This window comes from Magallana gigas, chromosome 7 (assembly GCF_963853765.1).
Source record: "Magallana gigas chromosome 7, xbMagGiga1.1, whole genome shotgun sequence".
Taxonomy (NCBI): Eukaryota; Metazoa; Mollusca; class Bivalvia; order Ostreida; family Ostreidae; genus Magallana; species Magallana gigas.
The window spans coordinates 22,679,774-22,703,521 of NC_088859.1; the positions used below are offsets into that span (position 1 = coordinate 22,679,774).

At 33.7% G+C, this 23,748-nt stretch overlaps 2 protein-coding genes across 2 annotated transcripts in view; one reads left to right on the forward strand and one right to left on the reverse strand.

Moving 5' to 3' along the window:
* Positions 1-4,019: 4,019 nt before the first annotated feature.
* LOC117686971 (uncharacterized) lies at positions 4,020-7,307 on the reverse strand. Its single transcript, XM_066065129.1, has one exon. It carries the CDS (start codon positions 5,739-5,741, stop codon positions 4,326-4,328), a length of 1,416 nt encoding a protein of 471 aa, XP_065921201.1. The 5' UTR covers positions 5,742-7,307; the 3' UTR covers positions 4,020-4,325.
* Positions 7,308-7,388: 81 nt separating this feature from the next.
* LOC105320311 (phosphatidate cytidylyltransferase, photoreceptor-specific) overlaps positions 7,389-23,748 on the forward strand; it is an 86,809-nt gene continuing 70,449 nt past the window's right edge. The window contains exon 1 of the mRNA XM_066065131.1: positions 7,389-7,546. Coding sequence (XP_065921203.1) covers positions 7,501-7,546 — 46 coding nt within the window. The 5' untranslated portion in view covers positions 7,389-7,500. The remainder of the gene's footprint in view (positions 7,547-23,748) is intronic.

The following is a 23,748-nucleotide window of genomic DNA, read 5'->3' on the forward strand; positions in this document are numbered from 1 at the left end:
TCTCAGATATCTCAATAACGAATTTGTAAAAACTTGTTGGACAAAATGTGTATAGTTTTACGTAACCTTTTATTTAATACCAAGAAAAAAAACAGGCTGGTCCCTAAAATTAGGGACCCGGAGGGGTCTAAAGTATTTCAATTTTATCTCTTTACTGAGTGATTTTTGTAATAGGTTATATAAGCAGAAATTTTATTTTACTCTTATGTACCCATACATTGGTACAGTAAAATGACTTTCCCATGCGTTATATATAATTAGAGAATATTTAGGGGTCAGAAATTCAAAACTTTAAAAGGCCCCAACAAGGATTTAATAGGTCGTTCCCCAAAACAATATTTTCCAAATATCTCAAGATCTGTACCGAATTTCTAAACACCTTATGAACAGAATGTGTTTAGAATTTAGACATCCATTTGATATGAAAGAAAGGGTACTGGCCAAGAGGGGTCCAACTTTTTTAACCAAAGCTCTTACACCTTTTGATGTTTTCTTTTATTACCCCTTTTCTCGATTTTTTTGTTAAGACATATAGAGCAAATTAAGTTTATTTATAAAAAAGCTTTCGTTTGACATTTGGAAAAAAGGGCTGACCCCTTACATTAGGGATCAAGAGGGCTCTATTTTCTTTCATCCAGAGCACTTTACTGAGAAATATCTTGTAATATATTATAGAAGCAAAAATGACAATCATACAGTTATATACCTATACATTATTGAAATATTCTCATTCGTTACATAATAAGGGGCAAGAAGACAAAAAGTTTGATTACTTGTATCTCAAAAAGTACAAATATTTTGAAATGCAATACAGGGAAAAAGATGCTTAGAATGATGTTCTAAAATATATTCAACCCTCAAAATTTTGTTAAATGTGACTCTAACTTTCCGCTACTTTAACGTAATTATGACGTCACAATGAACTTTTGCTTATTGACGTTACAAAAAAAAAAAATCTTTAAAAAAGTCATTTGTACATAACTGCCTGAAGAGCCATAAATGGCGAAAACGTTTGCAGTAAATATGATCATTTTGTGATTTTATTCTGGATATTTATTATTTTTAAATTATTTAAAACTATGTCGATTTATTTTTTGTTCCTTGGGAAATTAATAACTGCAGTGTCTTTTCACACACTTTACATGCAAAAAAAAAAAATAATAAATATATATATATACGCGCATTGATGAAGTTTTCCGGTCAATTTTTCTTTGATACGTCGATCAATAGAAAAATTATTATCTTCATTTCTTTTAAAATATTTGCAGTTATAAGACCGTAACACACACAGGGTACTCAAAGGTTAGAATGACTAGTTTAATTATGACGTCACAAACGTTGAACGCTGTAAAATGCAACGTCACAAGCGAGAATCAAAGTTCACGCTTGTGGCTGTTACAGTGGCTCTTCCATTAATTTGAACTTACCCATAGGATAAATCAGAAATTTTGACGTAAAAATCACATTTGCAGGCAAGGCAAGAAGTTAAAAAAATGTAAATATAAGCATTAAATCATTACGTTTTAATTTATTTAGCGCGCGTTACAAAAATTTATAATATTACACTGTTAGCTAACTTATTTTTATTAAAAATCGTCAAAAAGTGATTGAAGCAATAACTTGGGACAGAATTATATAGTCTGTCCCAAGTTATTGCTTCCATCACTTTTTGATGATTTTTAATAAAAATACACATGCCTGTGAAAGAAATACAGTTGAAATCGATGAAAGGGAATATATTCAAGATATCTTCATTGAACAATAATCATTTTTCACTCCTTAAAGTTCACAGGAACGAAAAGAAATTTCTTACGGAGAATTATATTGGGAAATGTTTACAACTTTTCTCCATTCGGAAGTACTCGGGATTCCTAGCACAATTTTTCAACGTTATCATCCGGGCTTTTCAATGGCTAATGCAATGCAAAATCCTCGTAGATTTTCTATTTTTGGATGTGTTTTGAAACCTGAAGAGGTAGAGAGGGCGTTTCAAAACAGATAACTGGACATTTTCCATATTAGTGGATGAACGTAGTTTGAGCTCGGGACAGAGTATAGAATCAAATCACTGGCACAAACTTGAACAAAGAAACAAAATTCAGCTGTGGAGAGGGAGAGCACATTTGAATTTGAATGTGTGAAGCAACACATCGACCATTGAGGCAAAATAATTTGGACTTCATCATCGCAACAGTAAATTAAGTTGTCATTTCTTGCACTTTTTAATAACATTGATTCATGTAAAACATGTGAAGGAAACTCATGCATTATGGCATTGATCACATAAAGTATATACTTGCATATGGGCTCGGTTGTAATACAATGTTTTGGTTTTTAAAAAACGTCCAGCATTTGGACCGATCAAAGGAGTTTACATTAACTGATTGAGTTCACACATTTTGCATTCTTTTTTGCAGATGTTGTTCGGAATCGATGGAAGAGGGTAACGGGTGCGTTCGCCCCACTCACATGTTCGCCTTAGTCCGTTCGCTGTAGGTCCCTTCGCTCTAATTATCGTTCGCCCAAATAATCGTTCGCCTTAAACCTCTTTTGCTCCTTGTTTATAAATAAACCATATTATAAGTTATTTCATTTACTTTTAGCTTAAAACTTGTTAACTTTTATTAATTATTCGTATATAATATGTTTTTCCTTCATCAAAAAAGAGGTAATTGGTATAATTGTAAGATTTTATTGCCGTAAATTGTCGATAACCGTTTTCTTGTTTTTATAATGATTCGCTTTGTGTTTTTTAAACAATTAAAGAATTTGAGACTTTAATTGGCTCATTCAGAAGCTTAGCAGATGATTATCACCTATTCTATCTTTAAAGAATTTACATAACACAATCCTTTGATTCATAAATGAGATATATACGGAAATGGAACATGTAACTGTATCAAACTACATGTACTGTCAACCATGGTAATTATCATGTAGAAATAGACAGGGCGGTATTGTTTTTATTAATTATATATGTATCTTTCAAAATGTTTAAATTGACCAGAATACACAAAAATATATAAATTAATTAATCCTATATAAAATTAAGGCGAATGGACACAGTGCGAACGGTGTCAAAAGCGAACGGACCTAGGGAAGAGACGGAAGGAAGATGACGATTCTTGTGATTCGAACCAACTTTTGAAATGTGTATCATCTGCGTTATGTTTAACTCCGATCTCCGAGTATGACGTCAAATAGTACGTCGATGTCAACCTGGTATACAAACAGCTGGCGCTAAATTCAATGATAGCAGCACCTCCGACCCCCCCCCCCCCCTCACACACACACACACAATGTGAATAATTTAAAAGAAATTGCATTTTATTTTGTCTGTAATGTAGAAGAAGGTAAAAATTTGCAAAAAAAAATTCTTACAACAACAAGAGATACCCAAGATAAAAACAACTGCCTTTATGAACAGTTTTCTACCTTCATCCATAAAATTATGGAAATTTGGGAGAGGGCGGTCTAAGTTATAGAACTTGTGCCCAATCCCAATTGTATTTTGTACAATAAAAATATGTTCGAAATTCAAATCAAAATTATGGAATGAATTACCTCTTCACATTAGAATTTTACCAACTGAGTCTTCATTCAAAAAAGCCTTAAAAAACATATTCTTTAGAAAGCCAAACAAATTTTATGACTCTGCAAACAGAAAAGCAAATATTATACATTGTCAGATAAGAAATAATGCAAGCAATTTAAATGCTGACCTATTCGATCATTTTTTGTGTGAAAATTATATTTGTGATATGTGTGGTTATGTATCTGAAAATGCTTATCATTATTTTTTGTCTGTCACATTATGATGCACGGAGGCAAGTTTTTATACAGTCAATAAGTAATTTAAATTTAGATATCCCCATCTCTCTGGACTTATTGTTATATGGTGACAGTGGTTTGCCTTATAACAAATTATGGCTGACAGGGGATTCACAATAGGTGAAGAACTATTCAGTTTACATGTTGGGCTTAACATTCCTTCATTTTTACGAGGTAGAAAGCAGCTTAGTGGTAAAGAAGTTATCCAATCGCGTAGAATAGCATCAGTGCGCATTCATGTTGAAAGGACAATTCGTAGAATGAAATCTTACAGAATTTTGAACAGCATTATCTCAATAAAGTCAGTCAAAAAAATGAACAAAGTAGTGAAGGTAGTGGGTGCTCTTTGTAATTTGAGACCTCAGCTTATTAAAGATTAGAGGTGCTCATGCATAGTGTAGAATTTTTACATTGTACTTTTTTGCTACTTCATTGCTCTTTTCTGAAGATAACAAGAAATTATGTACAAGTGTAAAGACTGTTTATTTTTGTTTTCACAAAGTTGAACACAATTTTTCATACTTCTCACTGAAAACAAATCTGCCTTGTGAAAAATCATCAACAATTCTAACAAGTAGATGATTGAAATAAAATGCTCTTATTCTTGGTAAAATATTGGAAACAAAAGTTTCGTTATATTGTACATCAATGCACACTGAATCCCCATTTTTTGCAAACCATGTAAAATATTTGCACATTGATTTTCTTGTACAGAAAAGTTGCATTTGTATTTGTGTATAATATCCATTTCTGCCTGACTTATTAACAGTGATAGTATCATTTTCTTTACAAATGTCATAACTTTTGTTGTTTAAAAGTTCATCAATTGATTTTACTGGACATTTTATTTCTAAAAGCATATCATCATCAATTGTGCCATCAGGACTTGCAGACAGAAAAGGTTCATCTTTATTTATAACAGTACCACAATTTTTAACTTCCAAATCAAATTTCTTTTCAAAGATTTCTTTGGCTATTGGTTCTGATACTTTTCCATGTTGTGTTGCATTGTTGCCCTTGAATCTAGGATATAAATGGTTTGTAACAAAATTTTGTGGATTTGCTTTGCTTGTTTTTGGTACTTTGTTAGCCACAGATGCTGGAATTCTAACCTTGCGACTATCAAACCACAAGTCAGAATTTTGTTCTGTAGTATTGAGACAGACTTCATCAATTTTGTTTTCAGACAGATGAACATATTTTCTATAAAAATCTCTACAAGGCTGACACTGAATATCAGCAATATTGATTGGATTTGAATAATCAAGCTCATGATTCCCATGATGCACATCTTTTGGGTTACTTGTTTTTCCTGCAGATGTGCTTAACTGACAGGGCTCAGATAACAAAATCTTATTTATAATTGTGCCCTTGCACTGAAAAATTTTTGAAAGGCATGATGAATGTGAAAACTCAACCAATTCATTGTGCGATTCTAATTTCTTAAATCTAAATTCTTTTTGAGGTTTACATCTCGCAATAATGTTATCTGTATTTATTGGTTTGTTTTTATTTGGCCGTGAAAAATCAATTTCTTTGAGCTCCGCCTGATGGTCAACTGCAGAGGATGTTGCTCCCTTGCCCCAAGACACTGGGAAATCTGTAACAGATTTCCCTGCGAATCCTTGATTCCATGCCATGACAACAGCATATCCAATGGCTGAAATATGGCTGCATCCTCTTCCTAAACCTGCTGGGCATGTGCAACTAGCATTCTCAATCTTGTAGCTATCTTCTCCATCGGATGCAATTAAAATCCATGCATGATAATCTGCACGTCCGACTCCAGGCTGGGATGGAGATACTTTTGCTTTCAGGAAAACATTTTGTCCAACATTTATACTTTGAATATCTCCTAGCCACCTGGAGTTGACATAATTTTGTCCCCAAAGAGATCTAAATGACTTCATTTCTTTACCATCATAAGCTTTTGAAAATATCAAGTAGTCTACTAAATCTTCATATAAAATATGAGGCCAGCTTTTCAGATCATTTGTTTTCCAACCTGGGTCAGATTCATTTGGTGGATCTGCAATTTTTAAATATTGTTATTTATTTCAATTTTGTTCATTATGCATAACTTTTTGGCGAAAGGAAAACTAACAAATAAAAGCAACTTATTATGAGGAGTTGCTGGTTGAAAAAATACAAAAACATTGATAACTAAATTTTTAATGCATGCAAAAATTTTGAACTGCATAAGAAATTGGAGATCCACCAGCATTCTCTTCAGATTATCACACTTCACATTACGGGATTTGATTGTTTGTATAAACCATCCAATTATATACTCAAATTCTCGACTCAATGCGTAACTTTCATTCAAGTCAGAGAATTTAGGGATGTAAATAAAACAAATTTACGTTAAATGTGCGAGGTGGGCGGGTACGGATCCAAGTTTTACTGTGTAATAAACAAAATTACAAACACAGAAAGACCAAAAACAAACAGAACGTGAATTAAATGAGGTTTAAATATATATTTACAATTCTTTTTATCCATCACAATGATGTTCCACACACAAAACGAGACAAAGTCGACGTAGTAAATATGACACTTGTTTACCGTTGTCAGCACCGTAATGGCGGTAAATCACGTGATCGTAATATGGCGCCGCCCATAAATTAGGTCAGAGAATTAAGTATATTCTATTGTTACATTGTACCATCAATGTTTGTCAAATTGACTGTTAAAGGAGAGGGCTCAAATAGGCAGATTGCCTGCTGCCCAATCCTGTTATGTAATACCGAGCGCAGCGAGAGGCGGGCGAAGCCCGCCTCGCGAAGCGAGGGTTAATGGTAACACGTATATATAAGAAAATCAGTGAAAAATGAAAGTTGAATCAGGGGTACTAAGGCCAAAAAAAATTTCTTCCAGCCCTGGGCGCCGCCATATTGGCAGCCATTTTGGTTTTAAAAAGTTAGTTCGATCATTGATTGACGGGTACTTATCGATGTTTATTGCCCCTAAACTCGATTAAATAAGTTCCAGTATTTCAAAAGAAGGTAATTTGAATTAAAGGAAATTAAAAAGGAAATCAGATAAGTTTCAATAGTGCTTCAATCAAGAAACACGACTTTTTCTATGTATGTCTTATCAAATTATCAGATGGAAAATAAAAACATTAACGTCAAGGAACTGATCTTATAGATACTGAATAAAGTATTAAAATTTATTACAGCGGCATTCATATGAGGTAAATTGATGAACAATGACAGAAGAAATAAAAAAAAATTGGAATCACGTAACTCTCTTCGGCTATTTCCGTAGACAAAACTTGAACTTTTTACGTCTGAGATATGACGTCATAATGTAGACTGAGCACGCGACGTTTAGTTTAACTTTGACGAATGGTATGAGTAGGCAACCATGCAGGCGGATCCTACTGTGTGCGTTTTAAATAGATTTTATCACACAAAAATTAAACTGCATTGTGTTAAATCTGCGCTCGGTCCAACGGTCACACCGTTTACATATTATTTTTTAACATAATAAAATAGTGTTTAAATAAAGAGATACCAAAGACATAATAAATTAGAAGAATATCTCTTATTTCGTCAGATAGTCCATGCAGGTGAACAAATTGATATCGGGTTCGGCATACGATTATATTTACGTTCATTAACATTATCCACTGTGGACTTTCGGAGTTCAATTATTGCAATACAAATGGCCGAAATAAGAAATAGATCAAGATCTAAGGATATACAGGCAAGTTCCAGTACATTTTTACCAGTCTTTTTTAGCAGTTACATGTACCGTTGTTGTGCTTAGCAGTGGGGCAAATTCCGGCAGTTATTTGCATCTATGTTGAACATTCACGTAGCTTACATTGAATTCCTACATAAGAGGTTTTAGCTACAGACCTGCAGCTAAAGAGGTTTATTAACCTGTATGAGAGAGCAATAATTAGCTATTTTCACACAACCTTTTAAAACACTAAAAATATCAGAATATGTGACATAACATTAAGACTACACTTAGCTGCAGGTTTGTAACTCCTGGCACAGGGGCTTGTGTAGAAAAAAAAAATCGTTAAAAAAGTGGGTACCTCAGAGGAAAAATAACAAGGGAGGAGGCCATCTTAGATACCGCCTCACTTCATCAGCTAATTTCTCATTTAAATTGTTAAACTAGACATATGCGCCCATTTGTATTCCTTTGTAAATGATTTTTCTTTGAGATATAACCTTCACTTTAGTTCTTTTTTACACCAACATTGACAAACTTGTTGATTTCTCGCGTAAACATTCAAAATTGACAACTCCCTGGCTTCTGCAAAAGCGAAAGTATGGCACGTGAGATCTCTGTCATATGATTGGTTATGGAAAAAGCCAGGGAGTTGTCGATTTTGGATGTTTACGCGAGAAAAAGATAAAATTTGTTGATGTAGACGTAAATAGAATTAAACTGGAGGTGAGATCTTAAGAAGAATCATTTATGAAGGAATACGAATCGGGGCATGTGTCTAGTTTAACAATTTAAGGTAAGGTTTGCGGCTTGCATTTTTTAGAGGTTGTACCAAAGTTACATACCATTTTGTTCACTATACTAAAGTCTTTTTTCTCATGAAATTCAAATGAATTTTGTTCAGGACGATCACATTCCAGACAACTCTTGCCTGGGGGCAATTTTGATTGAAAGAAATTGAGAGTAAATAGTGTTGCTTGTTTCTGATTATATACATGTATTCACGCATACAAACCATTTTATGAGCAATTATGCCTATTAGTTCGTGTGTATGTGTACGCGCACTAAGGAATTCGGCTTTGAACTGATGTCGCTTAAATTGTAACAATTAAACAATTTAAGTTTATAAACTAAGGTACAATGAGCTTTGAACACTAGTTACAACATGTCATATAAACGATACTTTAGCTTGTGCGTAATTATGCCGTTTCTATAAGTAACCTGAAATTTCCAATCACAAATCATGCGAGGACGAGGCAGACGAGACAGAGACTGGGGACATTGACGATGAACTTCCCACAAATGTAAATGGTGTCAACAAGTGCATGGAGTACGTGCGAATATTCATTGAGGAAAACGGCTGTGACATATGCACTTCTAGAGCAATTTGAAATGATCGCCATTAAGAAGAAAAGGCAGTCCAGGATTACAGAGTTCATCGACTGGATTCCGTAAAAATCGCTCGTGTACTGATATGTGACTGACAATCATGTAATGATTTTAATTTGTAGTGCCCATAGAAAATGTTTGTAGTTTTAGTGCTGAATCATAAATTCATAAAAAATAAAGTTGTTTTTCTTTCCGGAAAGATTTAGATTATACAGGATCATTCTATCTATAAACGCACTTCCGGTTTAAGATGGCGTCCAATACATCGTATGATTATGGATAAGAGCAATCACATGCAAGTAAATAATGATTTAATCTGTAAAACCAGTAAATAGCGATTAAAAATCCAATAAAAATACTTTGTAATTATTTTGTTATGATATTTATTACATTAAATCGTTAAAATAGAAGTGTGGTTGAAAATAATGCATATACATATATGTATAGGTTGTTTATATTTCATGATTTCCTTTATGAAATGCTAAAACTGGTTTATGTGATATTCGGTTAATCTGATAATATTTGCCTGACAAACGGACAATCAGATTAAGCGGAACCCTCTGTATTATGTAAAGGAAAACATCTTATTTGAAACCTTTCCAAGTCCACCAATTTCAGGAAAAACGTATCTTAGAATATGTGTAATCTGATGTTTCTAAATCACTATTCAAAACCATATGATGCGGATTTCGTTTTCGTGGAAATTTATAAAATGCTTGTGTCCTCTTATTTCTTCATTGAAACTAAAAAACCCCGCGAAATAAAAAAACCTGAAATCAATTATGACGTAATATAAATTTTGACGTCATAACTGAAATAAAGGGTAGTTGGTGTTACGTCACAATGAAAATGTGTGAGTTATCTCCCTGTAACCGCAAATCTTACCTTAAATGAGAAATTAGCTGATGAAGCGAGGCGGTATCCATGATGGCGTCCTCCCTTGTTATTTTTCCTCCGAGGTACCCACTTTTATAACGATGTTTATCTACACAAGCCCCTGTGCTTCCGGTCTGAAAAAAATTCAGATGGACGACCTGGGAGTGCCACCCATTGAAAATTTTTTATATTTACTGCGCAAAAAAACGTGCGTTAGTTTTGGACTGATCAACCTTATCTATATGCAAATTCTGTAAAAACAATTAGTACCATTAAGTTCGATCTTCATTCAATTACTTCTATATCGTCTCTTTACTTGCCTCAGACAGTTAGGGATATTATAGCCCAGATGGGAAGTAAATTTAAAAGCTAATTTATTAATTGTCTATAGTTTGTAAGATCGATGCCCAAGAAGTTTGGGATACACTGAGGGATCAATCTCTGTAATAGTATGGTTACATAAAAAGTTGTTTACCAAAAGTTGTTACATTTCATCTAATATTCCAATGCGTATTTATATCAAAAATTTCAAAATCAAAACTTTTTTTATTTTTTGCACTCTATATATAGAACTCGGTCCACAATATGCCACATTTGGCCTAGTAAATTTGAAAAAATTACACAAAGATTTAGAACATTTCTAGGGGAATATTTTCAATCAATATCATAGTCCAAATCAAAATATACACTTACAACAAGATGATTGTTTGGTCCCAAATTATTTCTATATTTTTTCCTTTTAAAAAATTCCGGATACAACGAGAGTGGTTATAAAGAGACTTCGTATATTTCGAGGTAAAAATTTCTGCCCGTTAGTTGTACATGCTATCGGATATAACAAGGTTCTCGCACGCTTGATTGCACACGCTGGTTCCAGGTAACTAACTGTATGGCCATGTAATTTTCACAGGAATGTATACATAGGACAATAGATTACAAGTATTCAGAAATGATGAGTTGTTTTTAGCTCACCGAGACGAAGTCGGGGGGAACTTATGCTATACCCTTGGCGTCGGCGTCCGGACCTGGTTAAAGTTTTTGTTGCAGGTCCTGTATCTAAGTTATTACTTGTCCTATCTTCACCAAACTTGCATGGATGATGCATCTTGACCTACTCATGGACTTGAAAGACTTGAATGCTGAACCAGGGCCATGAGTTTCAGATGCTGGAGGTTTTTGGAGCAGGTTAAAGTTTTCGGTGCAGGTGCCCTTTGATAGCAATTTCTAGGTTACTACTGGTCCTAACTTTACCAAACTTGCATGGATCGTGCATCTTATGATACTGATGCACCAGACATGCTTTAATGCTGAGTCTGAGCCATAGGTTTCAGATGCTGGATGAGGTTAAGGTTTTTAGAGCTGGTTAAAGTTTTTGGAGCAGGTGCCCTTTTATGATTATATCTTAGTTATTACTGGTCCTAACTTCACTAAACTTGCATAGATGGTGCGTCTTATGATACTCATGCACCTGGCAGGCTTGAATGCTGAATTTCAGCTATAAGTTTTTGGATGCTGGATGAGGTTAAGATTTTTATTAGAGCTGGTTAAAGTTTTTGGAGCATGTGTCCTTTGATGATTATATCTGGGTGCGTCTTTTAACCCCAAGGAATGGTGTATCAAGAGTTATAAATCTGTATGATTAGGGTATCTTTTGGAGTTCCTTGGGATTTCTGTGGGGTTCCCTAGGGTTTATAGAGGATTTTAGAGGCGTGTCTGGGATACCAATGAGTCCCCAGTGGTGCCCAGAATTTAGAAATATGACATCGTAAAGACAACCTTTTCCTGCCATTTTTGCATTTTTAGCATAAAACAGCTTGTTTTCAAGCATTTTTCTTTCTGAAAAAATAGAGAGCATGCTTGAACAAACAAAATATTTTAATCAGAGATGTATCTAGCCAAGGCTAATAAGGGACAAAAAAATTTTCCCTGTTCAAGCATGCCCTCTATATTTTTGACTGATTTTGATTGAAATATAGAAATAGCGTCACTTCTGACGTCATTTACTGCCAGTGAGTGCAAAAAAAATCAAATAAATAGGTGAAAAATAAATTTTACATCAACTCTTCTAAAATATAACATTTTATTGTACCTGAAACACTTTAAAAAATTGCGAATAATGGGGGCCAAATTTAATTCATATCATATATAGTTCTTTCGTACTTCAAATCACCATCTACCAGTTGAAGTGGGAAGATGGGAAGGTATCCCAGTAAATGAAAGATTTTGTCCTCTCTGTTACAAAAAACGTAAAGCCGATGAATTTCATTATATTGATGCAATATCACAAGTCCAAAACAAATTTATAGACAAAAATTTTTCGGCTAGACCAAATGTGTTTTAAGTATTACATATTAGGGTATCCGTGGGGTTGTATGGTGTACAGTGATTTTTCTACACCCAATTTGGGTCCGAATATCGGCCCTTTCCCAAAGCAAAAATTTCCGATTATTCCCAATTTGATCTGGGGATTTTTCCCAATGAAAAATAAGTAAAATATTTACGTTGTTGTTTATTTACTTGAATTTTTCTCGTACAACTTATCTACAATTGAACGCAATGAATCTCCGTCATTCAGACTCTTCCGTCAATACTGAAAAGACAGGTGCAATATAATGCGTATAAAGGACCAAGACAACACGCATGGTTCACGGGAAAAAAGACCGATTTATTCATTTGTCTGAAATCATGTCGCATAATACAAAATGTTATATTAAACGACTTCGCAAGAAGGATACGAATGGTCTGACGAAAATATCAAAAAATTTTGTAAGTCCAAATACAAGCACAGGTATAGCAATTCAAAGCGTATACAACAGTACAAGGAGTTCTGTTAGGATATTTTCTTCTGATATATCATCTTTACCTGTGCTTGTATTTGGACTTACAAAAAATTTCGTACATTTGTAATAAGGGGATTTTCACTTTTGTCAAATGTTATCACCAAAAAAAAAAAAGAAATAGGCTCACTGAACAAAACACAGATGCCTTAATGCGGATCTGTCACCAGAACAAAGAGTTATGCAGTGAAAATTTATAAAAGAAACTTGTTGACAACTTCAAAGGATTAAGAAAAAGAAAATTACAAATGTAGAATTGTGTGTGATGAAAATTTGTTATTTTAATAGCAAATTTATTTAACGCTTATAAATGTCTTGTATATATTGTATTTTACACTCAATAAAGTTTAAAACCAAGATTATTAATTTTTCCCAAAATGGTGAAAATGTCAATGATTTTTCCCCCATTTGAAAAATGTAGAAATGTAGGTGTATCGAGAGTTATAAATCTGTATGATTAGGGTATCTTTTGGAGTTCCTTGGGATTTTTGTGGGGTTCCCTAGGGTTTATAGAGGATTTTAGAGGCGTGTCTAGGATACCAATGAGTCCCCAGTGGTATCAAGAATTTTTAATTTGAAGTATTAGGCTATCCTTTGGGTTCCATTGGGTTCTATGGGGTATCAAGTTTTATGAATCTGTATTATAAGGGTATCCTTTAAGTTCCTTGGGGTATCCATGGGGTTCTGTGGGATACCTAATGGTGTCTGGGATATCAAAAAGCCCCGAGTGGGTATCCAGAGATATAAAATTGTGTTATTAAGGTATCCTTGGGGTTCATTTGGGTATCAAAAGTTATGTTACTGGGTATCCTTGGAGTTCCTTGAGGTATCCATAGGGTGTGTCAGGGATAACAATGGGGTATCTGTATTATTAGCTCACCTGAGCTGAAAGCTCAAGTGAGCTATTCTGATCACATTTTGTCCGTCGTCCGTCTGTCCGTCCGTCTGTCCGTCTGTCCGTCTGTCCGTCTGTAAACTTTTTACATTTTGAACTTCTTCTCTAAAACCGCTTATCCAATTTCAACCAAATTTGGCACAAATCATCCTTATGGGAGGGCGAATATAAATTGCAGAAATAAAAGTTTGATCTGTATTCAAAGCGGAGAAAACCTTGAAACTGTAGAAAAAGGGGGGTGCATTTTTAAAAATCTTCTTCTCAAGAACTACCGAGGCAAATTCAACATAGGTTAGCATAAATTATCCTTATGGGAAGGAAAATATAAATTGCAAAAATTAAGTGGAAATTTTGTTTCAAATCTGAGTTATTACGAAAATAATAATAAAGGAAATGCGTGTTTCAATCAGTTTAATAGCTTCGGGTTCGGCATCCGGTAAAATGATTCCATACTTCTAAAACGAGGTTCTTTGTTTAAAGCAGCCATGACATTATACGAAAAAGGGTCGATCTGACTATGATGAATTTGCTTGTTGTGCAACAGTTCGCGTATGAAGGGAAATTTTGAAACATACAAAATATATTGGTGCCGATTTTGTGAAGTAAATTGAGGCTAAACATTTCAATGCGTTGACAGTTTTCACACATGACGTTGGTGTTAGCTTGTTCTGATTTTCGTTTCGTTCTCATTATGCTTTGTAACCTGGAAACTATCGTCTGTATTTCGTGATTTTTACGTATCAAATCAAACAGAGACTTCGGTAAATCAAACAGTTAACTGTTTACCTGCGCAAATTAAGCAAAATCGGATGTAGGGGACGGGTACTGAAATACAATTCATTCTATCGGTAATTCGGCATTATCTTTTGCGTAATGGTACATGTAGATTAATGCAATAGGTTTTGTTGAGATGCTCGGCATTTTTTCGAGTTTATTCAGTTTAAATAGAGTTTGATATCGCTGACGGAAATATGTAGGTATATACATGTATATATATATGATTCATTTCGAAAAAATAAATTGTGTTCTTTATTTGTTATACATGTAGTGCATGTTTCTTGTGTTTAATTGTTTACAATTTCTATTTACTAACCATATTTGAGTGTTAAGCTTCGAATTATAAGCAAGATACAGCGATTTGCTCACAATTCTATGTTTGTACACAGATCTTAAAAACTAAAGCTTAAAAAAGTAAAATATTTGTCAATATTTATAAGAAAATTTTCAAAGTCTGTTCTTCCAGAAACCAACTTTAACAACTTATTGTATTGTAAACTTAACCTTTTTAGCTCACCTGAGGGTGGGGCCACAATGGGGGGGTCGAAGTTTAACAAATGAATATATAGAGTAAATCTTTAAAAATCTTCTCCTCAGAAACTAATCAGCCAGGAAAGCTGAAACTTGTGTGAAAGCATCATCAGGTAATGTAGATACAAATTTGTGAAAATCATGATCCCCGGAGGTAGGGTTGGGCCACAATGAAGGATCGAAGTTTTACATAGGAATATATAGAATAAATCTTTAAAAATCTTCTTCTCAGAAACTAATCGGCCAGGAAAGCTGACACTTGTGTGGAAGGATCCTCAGGTAGTGTAGATTCAAAGTTGTGAAAATCATGACCCCCGGGGTACGGTGAGGCCACAATGGGGGATCGAAGTTTAACATAGGAATATATAGAGTAAATCTTTAAAAATCTTCTTCTCAGAAACTAATCAGCCAGGAAAGCTGAAACTTGTGTGAAAGCATCCTCAGGTAGTGTAGATTCATAGTTGTGAAAATCATGGCCCCCGGGGGTAGGGTGGGGCCACAATAGGGGATCGAAGTTTAAAATAGGAATATATAGAATAAATCTTTAAAAATCTTCTTCTTAGAAACTAATCGGCCAGGAAAGCTGACACTTGTGTGGAAGGATCCTCAGGTAGTGTAAATTCATAGTTGTGAAAATCATGACCCCCGGGGGAAGGGTGGGGCCACAATGGGGGATCGAAGTTAAACATAGGAATATATAGAGTAAATCTTTAAAAATCTTCTTCTCAGAAACTAATCAGCCGGCAATGCTGAAACTTCTTTGGAAGCATCCTCAGGTAGTGTTGATTCAAAGTTGTGAAAATAATAACCCCTGGGGGTAGAATGGGGCCACAATGGGGGGTCGAAGTTTAACATATGATTAAATAGAGTAAATCTTTAAAAATCTTCTTCTCAGAAACTAATTAGCCAGGAAAGCTGAAACTTGTGTGGAAGCATCCTCAGGTAGTGTAGATTCAAATTTGTGAAAATCATAACCCTGGGGGTAGGTTTGGGCCACAATGGGAGGTCGATGTTTTAGATAGGAATAAACAGAGTAAATCTTTAAAAATCTTCTTCTCAGAAACTAATCAGCCAGGAAAGCTGAAACGTGTGTGAAAGCATCCTCAGGTAGTGTAGATTCATGGTTGTGAAAATCATGATCCCCAGGGGTAGGGTGGGGCCACAATGGGGGGGGTCAAAATTTAACAAAGGAATATATAGGGTAAATCTTTAAAAATCTTCTCAGAAACTAATCAGCCAGATGTTTCTTTATAATTGTTAAGACTTTGGCCCCAGGACAATTCTTTGGCCTCCCGAGAAGGTTCATAGTTTGATGTACGTTTATATCTAATATATAAACTATTGTTAAGGATCATTTTGAGAACTGCAATACTCAACATATGATAAGACTATAAAATCATCTTGTTAGAAAAGGGACTAATGATTATAAACATAAGAATATCCAGGGGAAAATGGATTTTATTTATACAGGATCTACATGTATTATTGTACATTGTCCAGATAGTTTGTATTATGACTCCATTAAGCTGATTTTATCATACCTATTGTTCCTCAGGTGAGCGATGTGGCCCATGGGCCTCTTGTTACTATTAGAGTACTATTAGGGTATCCTTTAGGTTTCTTGGGGTATCCTGGGATACCTTGTGATTTGTCTAGGATATCAAAGAGACCCAAAAAGTATCAAGAGATATAGTGTATCCTTGGAGTTCCATAGGATATCAAGAGTTATAAAATTTATATAACCAATACATGTATGTACAATGTATGTCCTTGTTGGACATAAGCAGCTTGAAAATTTTGGGATTTTCTTTTTTTGAGGCGCATCGCTATCAGGGATGTAGCCTCATTGCTGTCAGCTCACTTCATTCGGCTTATATACAAGCGGCGTCATAGAACCCAAGTATCAATGCGCCAATGAATATTTCATGCCGTTCTTATTGTTACGTATTTTCAACCAGGAACATATATTCAGTATTCGTTTTAAAAATATCCACAAATCATTACAACAGATATCTCCTTTACACATTGAAATAACATCAACATCAATGAAAGAACAAAACAAAGATTAATACGCAGATGAGATAGACTGGCAATGCCTGCAATGCGATGTACGTACGATAGGGACAGAGGACCAGTCAACTGATGAGATAATTTGCATAATAACAGTTCGTACTTCAATTTAAAAGCGGTGACGTTAATTGTTTGAATATCGGAGGTTAAAAAAATGTTATAATTTTGTATATAAAATGTTTATATTAAAATGAGAGTAAGTGACTGTCTTCCTATAGCTAGGAACAGATTTCGTATTTTATCACTTGATAAAACGAATAAGATGATGTCCAACTGAATGAGGAAAAGCGTGCCACCTTCCCCATGTAGAATGGCGATATTTAACAACTTGTAGTGATGTTTTTAGCTACCTTCAATGTGATGCGCCGCTCAGGCCTTCAGGCCTTTGATTAAAAAATGCAAATATTTAGAGTTGGCGGATCCGTAAACTATAAATCAAATTATGGTCGCCTAATCTGGGAAAGTTTTCAGTCCAAAAAGCAGTAACTTGTGTGAAAGCACAGGTTGTGCAGATTAAACTTTGATGAAACCATGGCTATGTACCCTGTAAAAACCATCTATATCACATGTTAACCATACTGTTATTAATGTAATTTTACTGCAGCATATTGCAATAAATAAAATTACTCATTTATTTACTTACTTATTTTAATTTTCCCTGCATACATATTTCTCAATCATTTTCCAAATAATGCATATGTATGGTACATGTACTCTGCACTGTGCATCTTGATAATTTTCGTGCAAAAATTCTGATGTTACACATTTTTAAAACGATATTTAATGACATCATACAAGAATACTATGAGAGATATTTAAAAAAGAAAAACATTTCCAGGTAGTAATATCCTTAGAGTATATGATAGTAAAATTTTCAATATTTAAAACGAGGCCATTTTTCATGGTTTGTGGGTCAGGTTCTTAATATCCCATTTGGGCTATTATATCCCAAATTTCCTCAACATAATCCACTTTGGCTACAAAGTAAATAAAGGTCATAAGGTTTTTTTTAGCTTGAAAACCCTTTGGATATGTCTGTATCAATTTGTCGCTGATATAATTAAGGTTAGACGACACTTTCCTCAATTTTAGATAACTTTTTGCAGGAATTTGTTAATGGTTTACTACTACTTTGACAAGCTTTCTTGCCAAAAATTAGGGTACCTTACCAGGCATTTCTGCAAAATACTACAATATGCAATTTCCTATATAATCTTCTTGAAATATTTTCAATGAAAATACACTTGAATTGCTGATATAAAAATAAATACATCTACAGCACAGCGAAAATCACTGAAGTATAACTATATCTCCGCCGGGGCGGGGCTTTGAACTCTAGAACCTATACGCTACTCGAAGTGAGCGGCCACGGTTCTAACCACTCGACCATCCAAACACATACACAAATTCAGGTAAATTTTGATCCTTTTTAAAGTAATTATAAAATTAATATTTTTTATTGGAACTCTTTATTATGAGGAGATACAAAAAAAATTCTCGAGGAGCGTGTCGTCTGACCTTAAACAATTTTTGATAATTTTTAGCTCACCCAATTTTACTGATCACCTGTTGACCATCCGCCTGACTGCCCATCTGTCCCTCGAGCTGTCCATCCAGCTGTCTGTAAACTTTTTACATTATTTTCTTTTTCCTTAGAATCACTAGGCCAAATTTAACCAAACTTATTACAAAGTATCCTTATGGCAGTGTTTTCAACTCGTTAAAAAACTAGCTAGACACTCAGGGCTGACAGCTAGTATAATTTGTCAGCCCTGTAAAAATTCAAACGGCCCGGAGAAAATAGTTTACATTTGTATATATTTTTTTTAATTTGCATGTAAACCATTAAAAAATCTGTTTTTCGATTTTGATTTGCCATAAACTTGTTGTTTTTGGTTGTAAATTTGTCGTACAATAATCTCAGCGAAATTCGTCAAGACTGAACATTTTTGACGGACGTCTCTTCCAAATCTCTGATTGTTGAAATGAATTAAATTTTGATAAAAAGAAGTTCATATTTAGTGGGATTTAAACCATTTAACGGTAGGAAATGAACATTTTATGTTGAAAGGGAATTAAAACGATATTCAAAGTAAAAAAGTTGATTTAATTCAGCGTACTTCTTGGAACGACGAAGTTTGACCAAATTTTACTGAATCACTATGTGTCGTACTGGTCTGAGTTTCGGAAGAGACGTATGTCAAAAATTTTCAGCCTCGACTAATCTGGCTGAGGTTACCCTGTATTATTGCCATGCTCACATATCAAGCATTGTGTACGTGAATTAAATGCTTGTTTTGACTTTTTAAATGACCATACAAGGAAAGCGATAGTGTGACAAGAATCGGTTAAGAATTTTCAAAACTCCGATTCCAATATTATATACAGTTGGCTGAAAAAATATCCACATCCTGTTGGGAGCTCATACAAACAAATTTGTTTGCCCGTGCCAAAAGTTACGGTCGGGCAGATGGTTATTTCAAACACTGCTAATAGGAAGAGGAATCTGAATTGCTAAAATAAAGGGCAAAATATTTTTTAAAAGGGAGATCATTGGGAAACAGTGAAAATAGGGTGAATGTCTTAAAAAATCTTCTCAAGAATACTGTACAAGAAATATGCCATAAAGTCTAATGTATAGCATGCACATGTGGTGTTCCGATGGGGCTACTTCGACCTTCCCACTTTCGCCCATAGGGTGAAGACATGAGAGTGCAAATTTGCGAAGGCGAAGGTGCAGGGGCAAATGCGAAGATGCGACGGCGAAGTGCAAAGATGCGAAGGAGCGACATTACTATCGAGGAATGTCCCATAATGAAACAAGCATTCTGAGAGTATTGCATAAGCAATACACGTCCCCTACCGATTTGTGGAAATTGTGAAAACAATGCACTGTTATGCAGAATATCGAACCCGAACATTAAAAAATTGGAATATAAAAAATTAATTTTCTCGAAAATATGTCAACCAGACGCTACAAAAGTGTAAACTTGATCTGTAGTTTGACATTTTGAAGCTGTTCAGCAAATTTCATATTATTCCTCAAATGCTTAAGAAAAAAAGTGTGGAAAACTGAAGTGGGACGGACAGATGGACAGACGAACAGACGGAGTGACACACAGAGGAAAGCTATAGTCCCCTCTGGTGAAAACCGGTAGGGGACTAATAAGAATGTTACTGTTTTTAATTCACGGTAAACAGACAGCTGGTATGTGACAGAAGAAGTCATCGTATTAAGCATATACTTTCAGAACATCGATGTAGAAAGTCAAAAGAGTAATTAAAGTTATTTAATTTGCTTAACATATATATTTTAAGCAATTTTAAAAATATATCAGTGTTTTGTGGCTGTTTGGTCTATTCCGTATTAGTCGGTGTATCATTAGGTATCGTAATTTTACATAGGGTAAACTTAATTGCAACACCAACCTCCATGGTTCTGTCTGATAGAACTAAGTTTAATATTTTACCAAACCTTTTATATTTTATTAATACCTTATTGCTAAATTTCATTTAATCAAGTTATACTTTGAAAGCTAATTGTATATACAGGGTATGGTGTCCATTAGCTCAACACATGGTTTCATATTCAAATAGAGCTATCCCCTGTAATTGCTATGAATGAGAAAACGAAATACCTACCATAAAATATTTAATTTGTGTTCTTTCCATTATTTAATTAAATAGTGACTTGCCGTTATGCAGAGAAGTTGTAATGTTAAAAACACAGTTAATGCAATGAAGTGTAACAGTGTACACTACGTGCCCCCAGGCTGTGTTTTAGTCACGGATTTAACACCCTTGTATATACACACGACACGAATACCATTAATTCATCCAACAGAAAATTAATTGTAAAAACACAAAGCATTTGATTTATTCTACACCCAAAACCAGTGATTCCCACGATCGCACACATGAAGAATTCATAAAAATTTCGTCATATTACATTCTACCCGGTTTCGTTTTCTTTTTTAATTCGCAGTAATAGTTTCCAGGGTTCATACACCAACGTGGGAAAAATTTTTTTTAGATTGGGGTTGTAAAGAAATACCTCGTACAGTACTATACATTTTATTACTCACGATGTCATTACAAAAATTATCAACGGAACACCTATCGAACAATAGTTCAAACGGATGAAAAAAACCCAATCCTCATAATAAACTGCTACAACAGTACAATGGATAAAAACAGTGGATTTTATATTTTACTGTTTAATTTTTTCAACTTCAAGTCTACGATAAGCCTATCCCGGGGGATAGGCCGGGGCTCGCTCATCGGAGAAAAAAAAATACCGGCCTATGCCCCCAAAAATACGGTACACAATAAAATATTTATAAACATTCATATTAAGCATGATGACCTAGTGCATGCGTACCAATAATATTATGGATTAATTGGAAAACCTTGGCGAGTACGGTACCTGCATCAAATTTGCCATGTAATAGTCTATATATATTAGATATTATGATATTGTAGTATATGATTATATACAATAATTTATAACATGATACAATGTCATATGATAAGCTACAATATTATATTGCATCATTATTTATAACAAAATTATATTGTATTAAATGATCTATATTGTAAGTATCATAGGATGCAATATCATATTTTATATTATTGTATTGATTAACATTGTGTCTTATAATACAGTATGAAATGAACATATGATTACCCTGGTATCATACAAATTTATAACATATGATATACAATATTGTGTCAAAACAGTATACATGAATATCCAAGATCATTAACTATGATTTTCATATAATATGATAAAGGTGGTCTCATAAATGTGATGTCTCATAAAGATGATGCCTCGTCCCGGTGAGCTTTGTAATCTTTGATTACCTATTTTTTTTTTTTTTACAATTTAGGAATTTTTGATTAACTATGACTTTACATACTTAGTTTAGTTTATAAAAGAGCTGAGAATGCAACATCTAATGGCAAATGGTTAAGGTTCATCAACACATTCATATTTTCGTAAATGGATAGATAATGAATTTTATTTTTTAGTTCACGTGTGCTTTGTCCGGAATTTATAGAGTAGATCTTTAGAAATCTGATTCTCTGAAACCAATCAACCAGAAAAAAACAGAATGAAACTTAAGTAAATGCATAAATGAGAATCCTCGACAAGTTTGTATGTGGGCTATGGTACTCAGGTGACTTGGCCTATTGTTTGGAACAGGTCACATGTTTTATAGATAATAGCTTGCCTAGTTGATTTAACTATAAAATAAATGAATCACCAAGGTAGCTTCAGCTGGAAAGCCTGATCTCCATAAGGAATATCTTACCTCACTCAAACCTGCTTGATAGATGTGTTTGTTGTTGAATGAAATAACATGATTCCAAAGATATTGTATTGTATGATATGTTACACTATTGTTTCAAATGATACAATATTTTATCATGTATTGTGAAAAAAATATGATAAAATATAACATTGTATCATTTTTTTTTACATGATATAATAATGAATCATGATATTGTTATGTATAATATTGTATATGATACAATATTATACAAATATTGACTGGGGTTGAGGGCAACATTGATTATATTAGCCCCCGAGGGACGAAATATTGCCCGACGCGAAGCGGAGGGCAATATTTTCGTCCCAAGGGGGCTAATATAATCAATGTTGCCCGAAAACACAGTCAACATTTGTTTTGTTATATGAAGAAACAAACCAAAATTTAAGAAAGTAATTGAACCAGATCACCGTAATTTTCTCAGCTCAACAAAGAATTCACGAATTCAATTTTTTGCAAAGTTCATTTCAAAAATATCCTCAGCATCAAACGATCACTGGTGATATTCCACCGACCGTAAGAATTAACATACAGATGTTCTACCTGATTTTACTTCACAGTAATTCGCAAATTCTTACATCCGTTATGATAGCAAACCGTCGCATTGTGCGTCCGTTGTTTACTTGCCTTGACTGACTGTCTATTATGACGTCACCTTGTTTTTGGAGTCGCGAAGAGTTATTTACGTCATAGTTTGCGAATCCTCCAATCAGAGGCGATTATTTGAAATAGAGGGAATGTTCTCTAGATATTATTCCTAGCCGGTCAATATCAAAAAAATATTGACTGGTCAATATTTTTCGGACGAGCTAATATTACATTTATTGACTATTTGTCTATATAGAGTTATATAGTGAGAATATACTACTGAATATAACAATGTATAATATGATATTGTATTACATATTATTTTATCACATGATATTGTTTCATATGATATTGCAGTATTTAATATTGTATCCTATGATACAATATTGTAACATATATAATATCATATCATATCATATGATATTGTATAATATGGAATTGGTCAATTATGTAATATATTTTATCTCATGAAATTGTATTATATGATATTGTAATATATAAAGTGGTATGATATGATACAATAATGTATGATATGATATTGTATGATATGATAAGATAAAAATGTTTCAAATTATATTTTATCATATGATACAATATAATAATGTATCGAATATGATACAATATTCTACCATACAATATCATACTTTATTATAAAATATTAAATCGTATGTTACAATTTTGTGATGTTTTATGTGATTTGATATTGTATCATTTAATACTATATTGTAATATACATTATGAAATTGTATTATGCAATCAAATACAGTAATGTATAAAATGATACAATGTCATATCAAATATAAAAAAGTATAAGGTTTTCTTTTATATTTCTTGGTGTTATAATACTTTGTGATTTTAATTTATTGGATATTTAGTCGATAATATAGATTGAAATGCAATGCAATTGAAAACTTAAACTCCATTTGTGTAG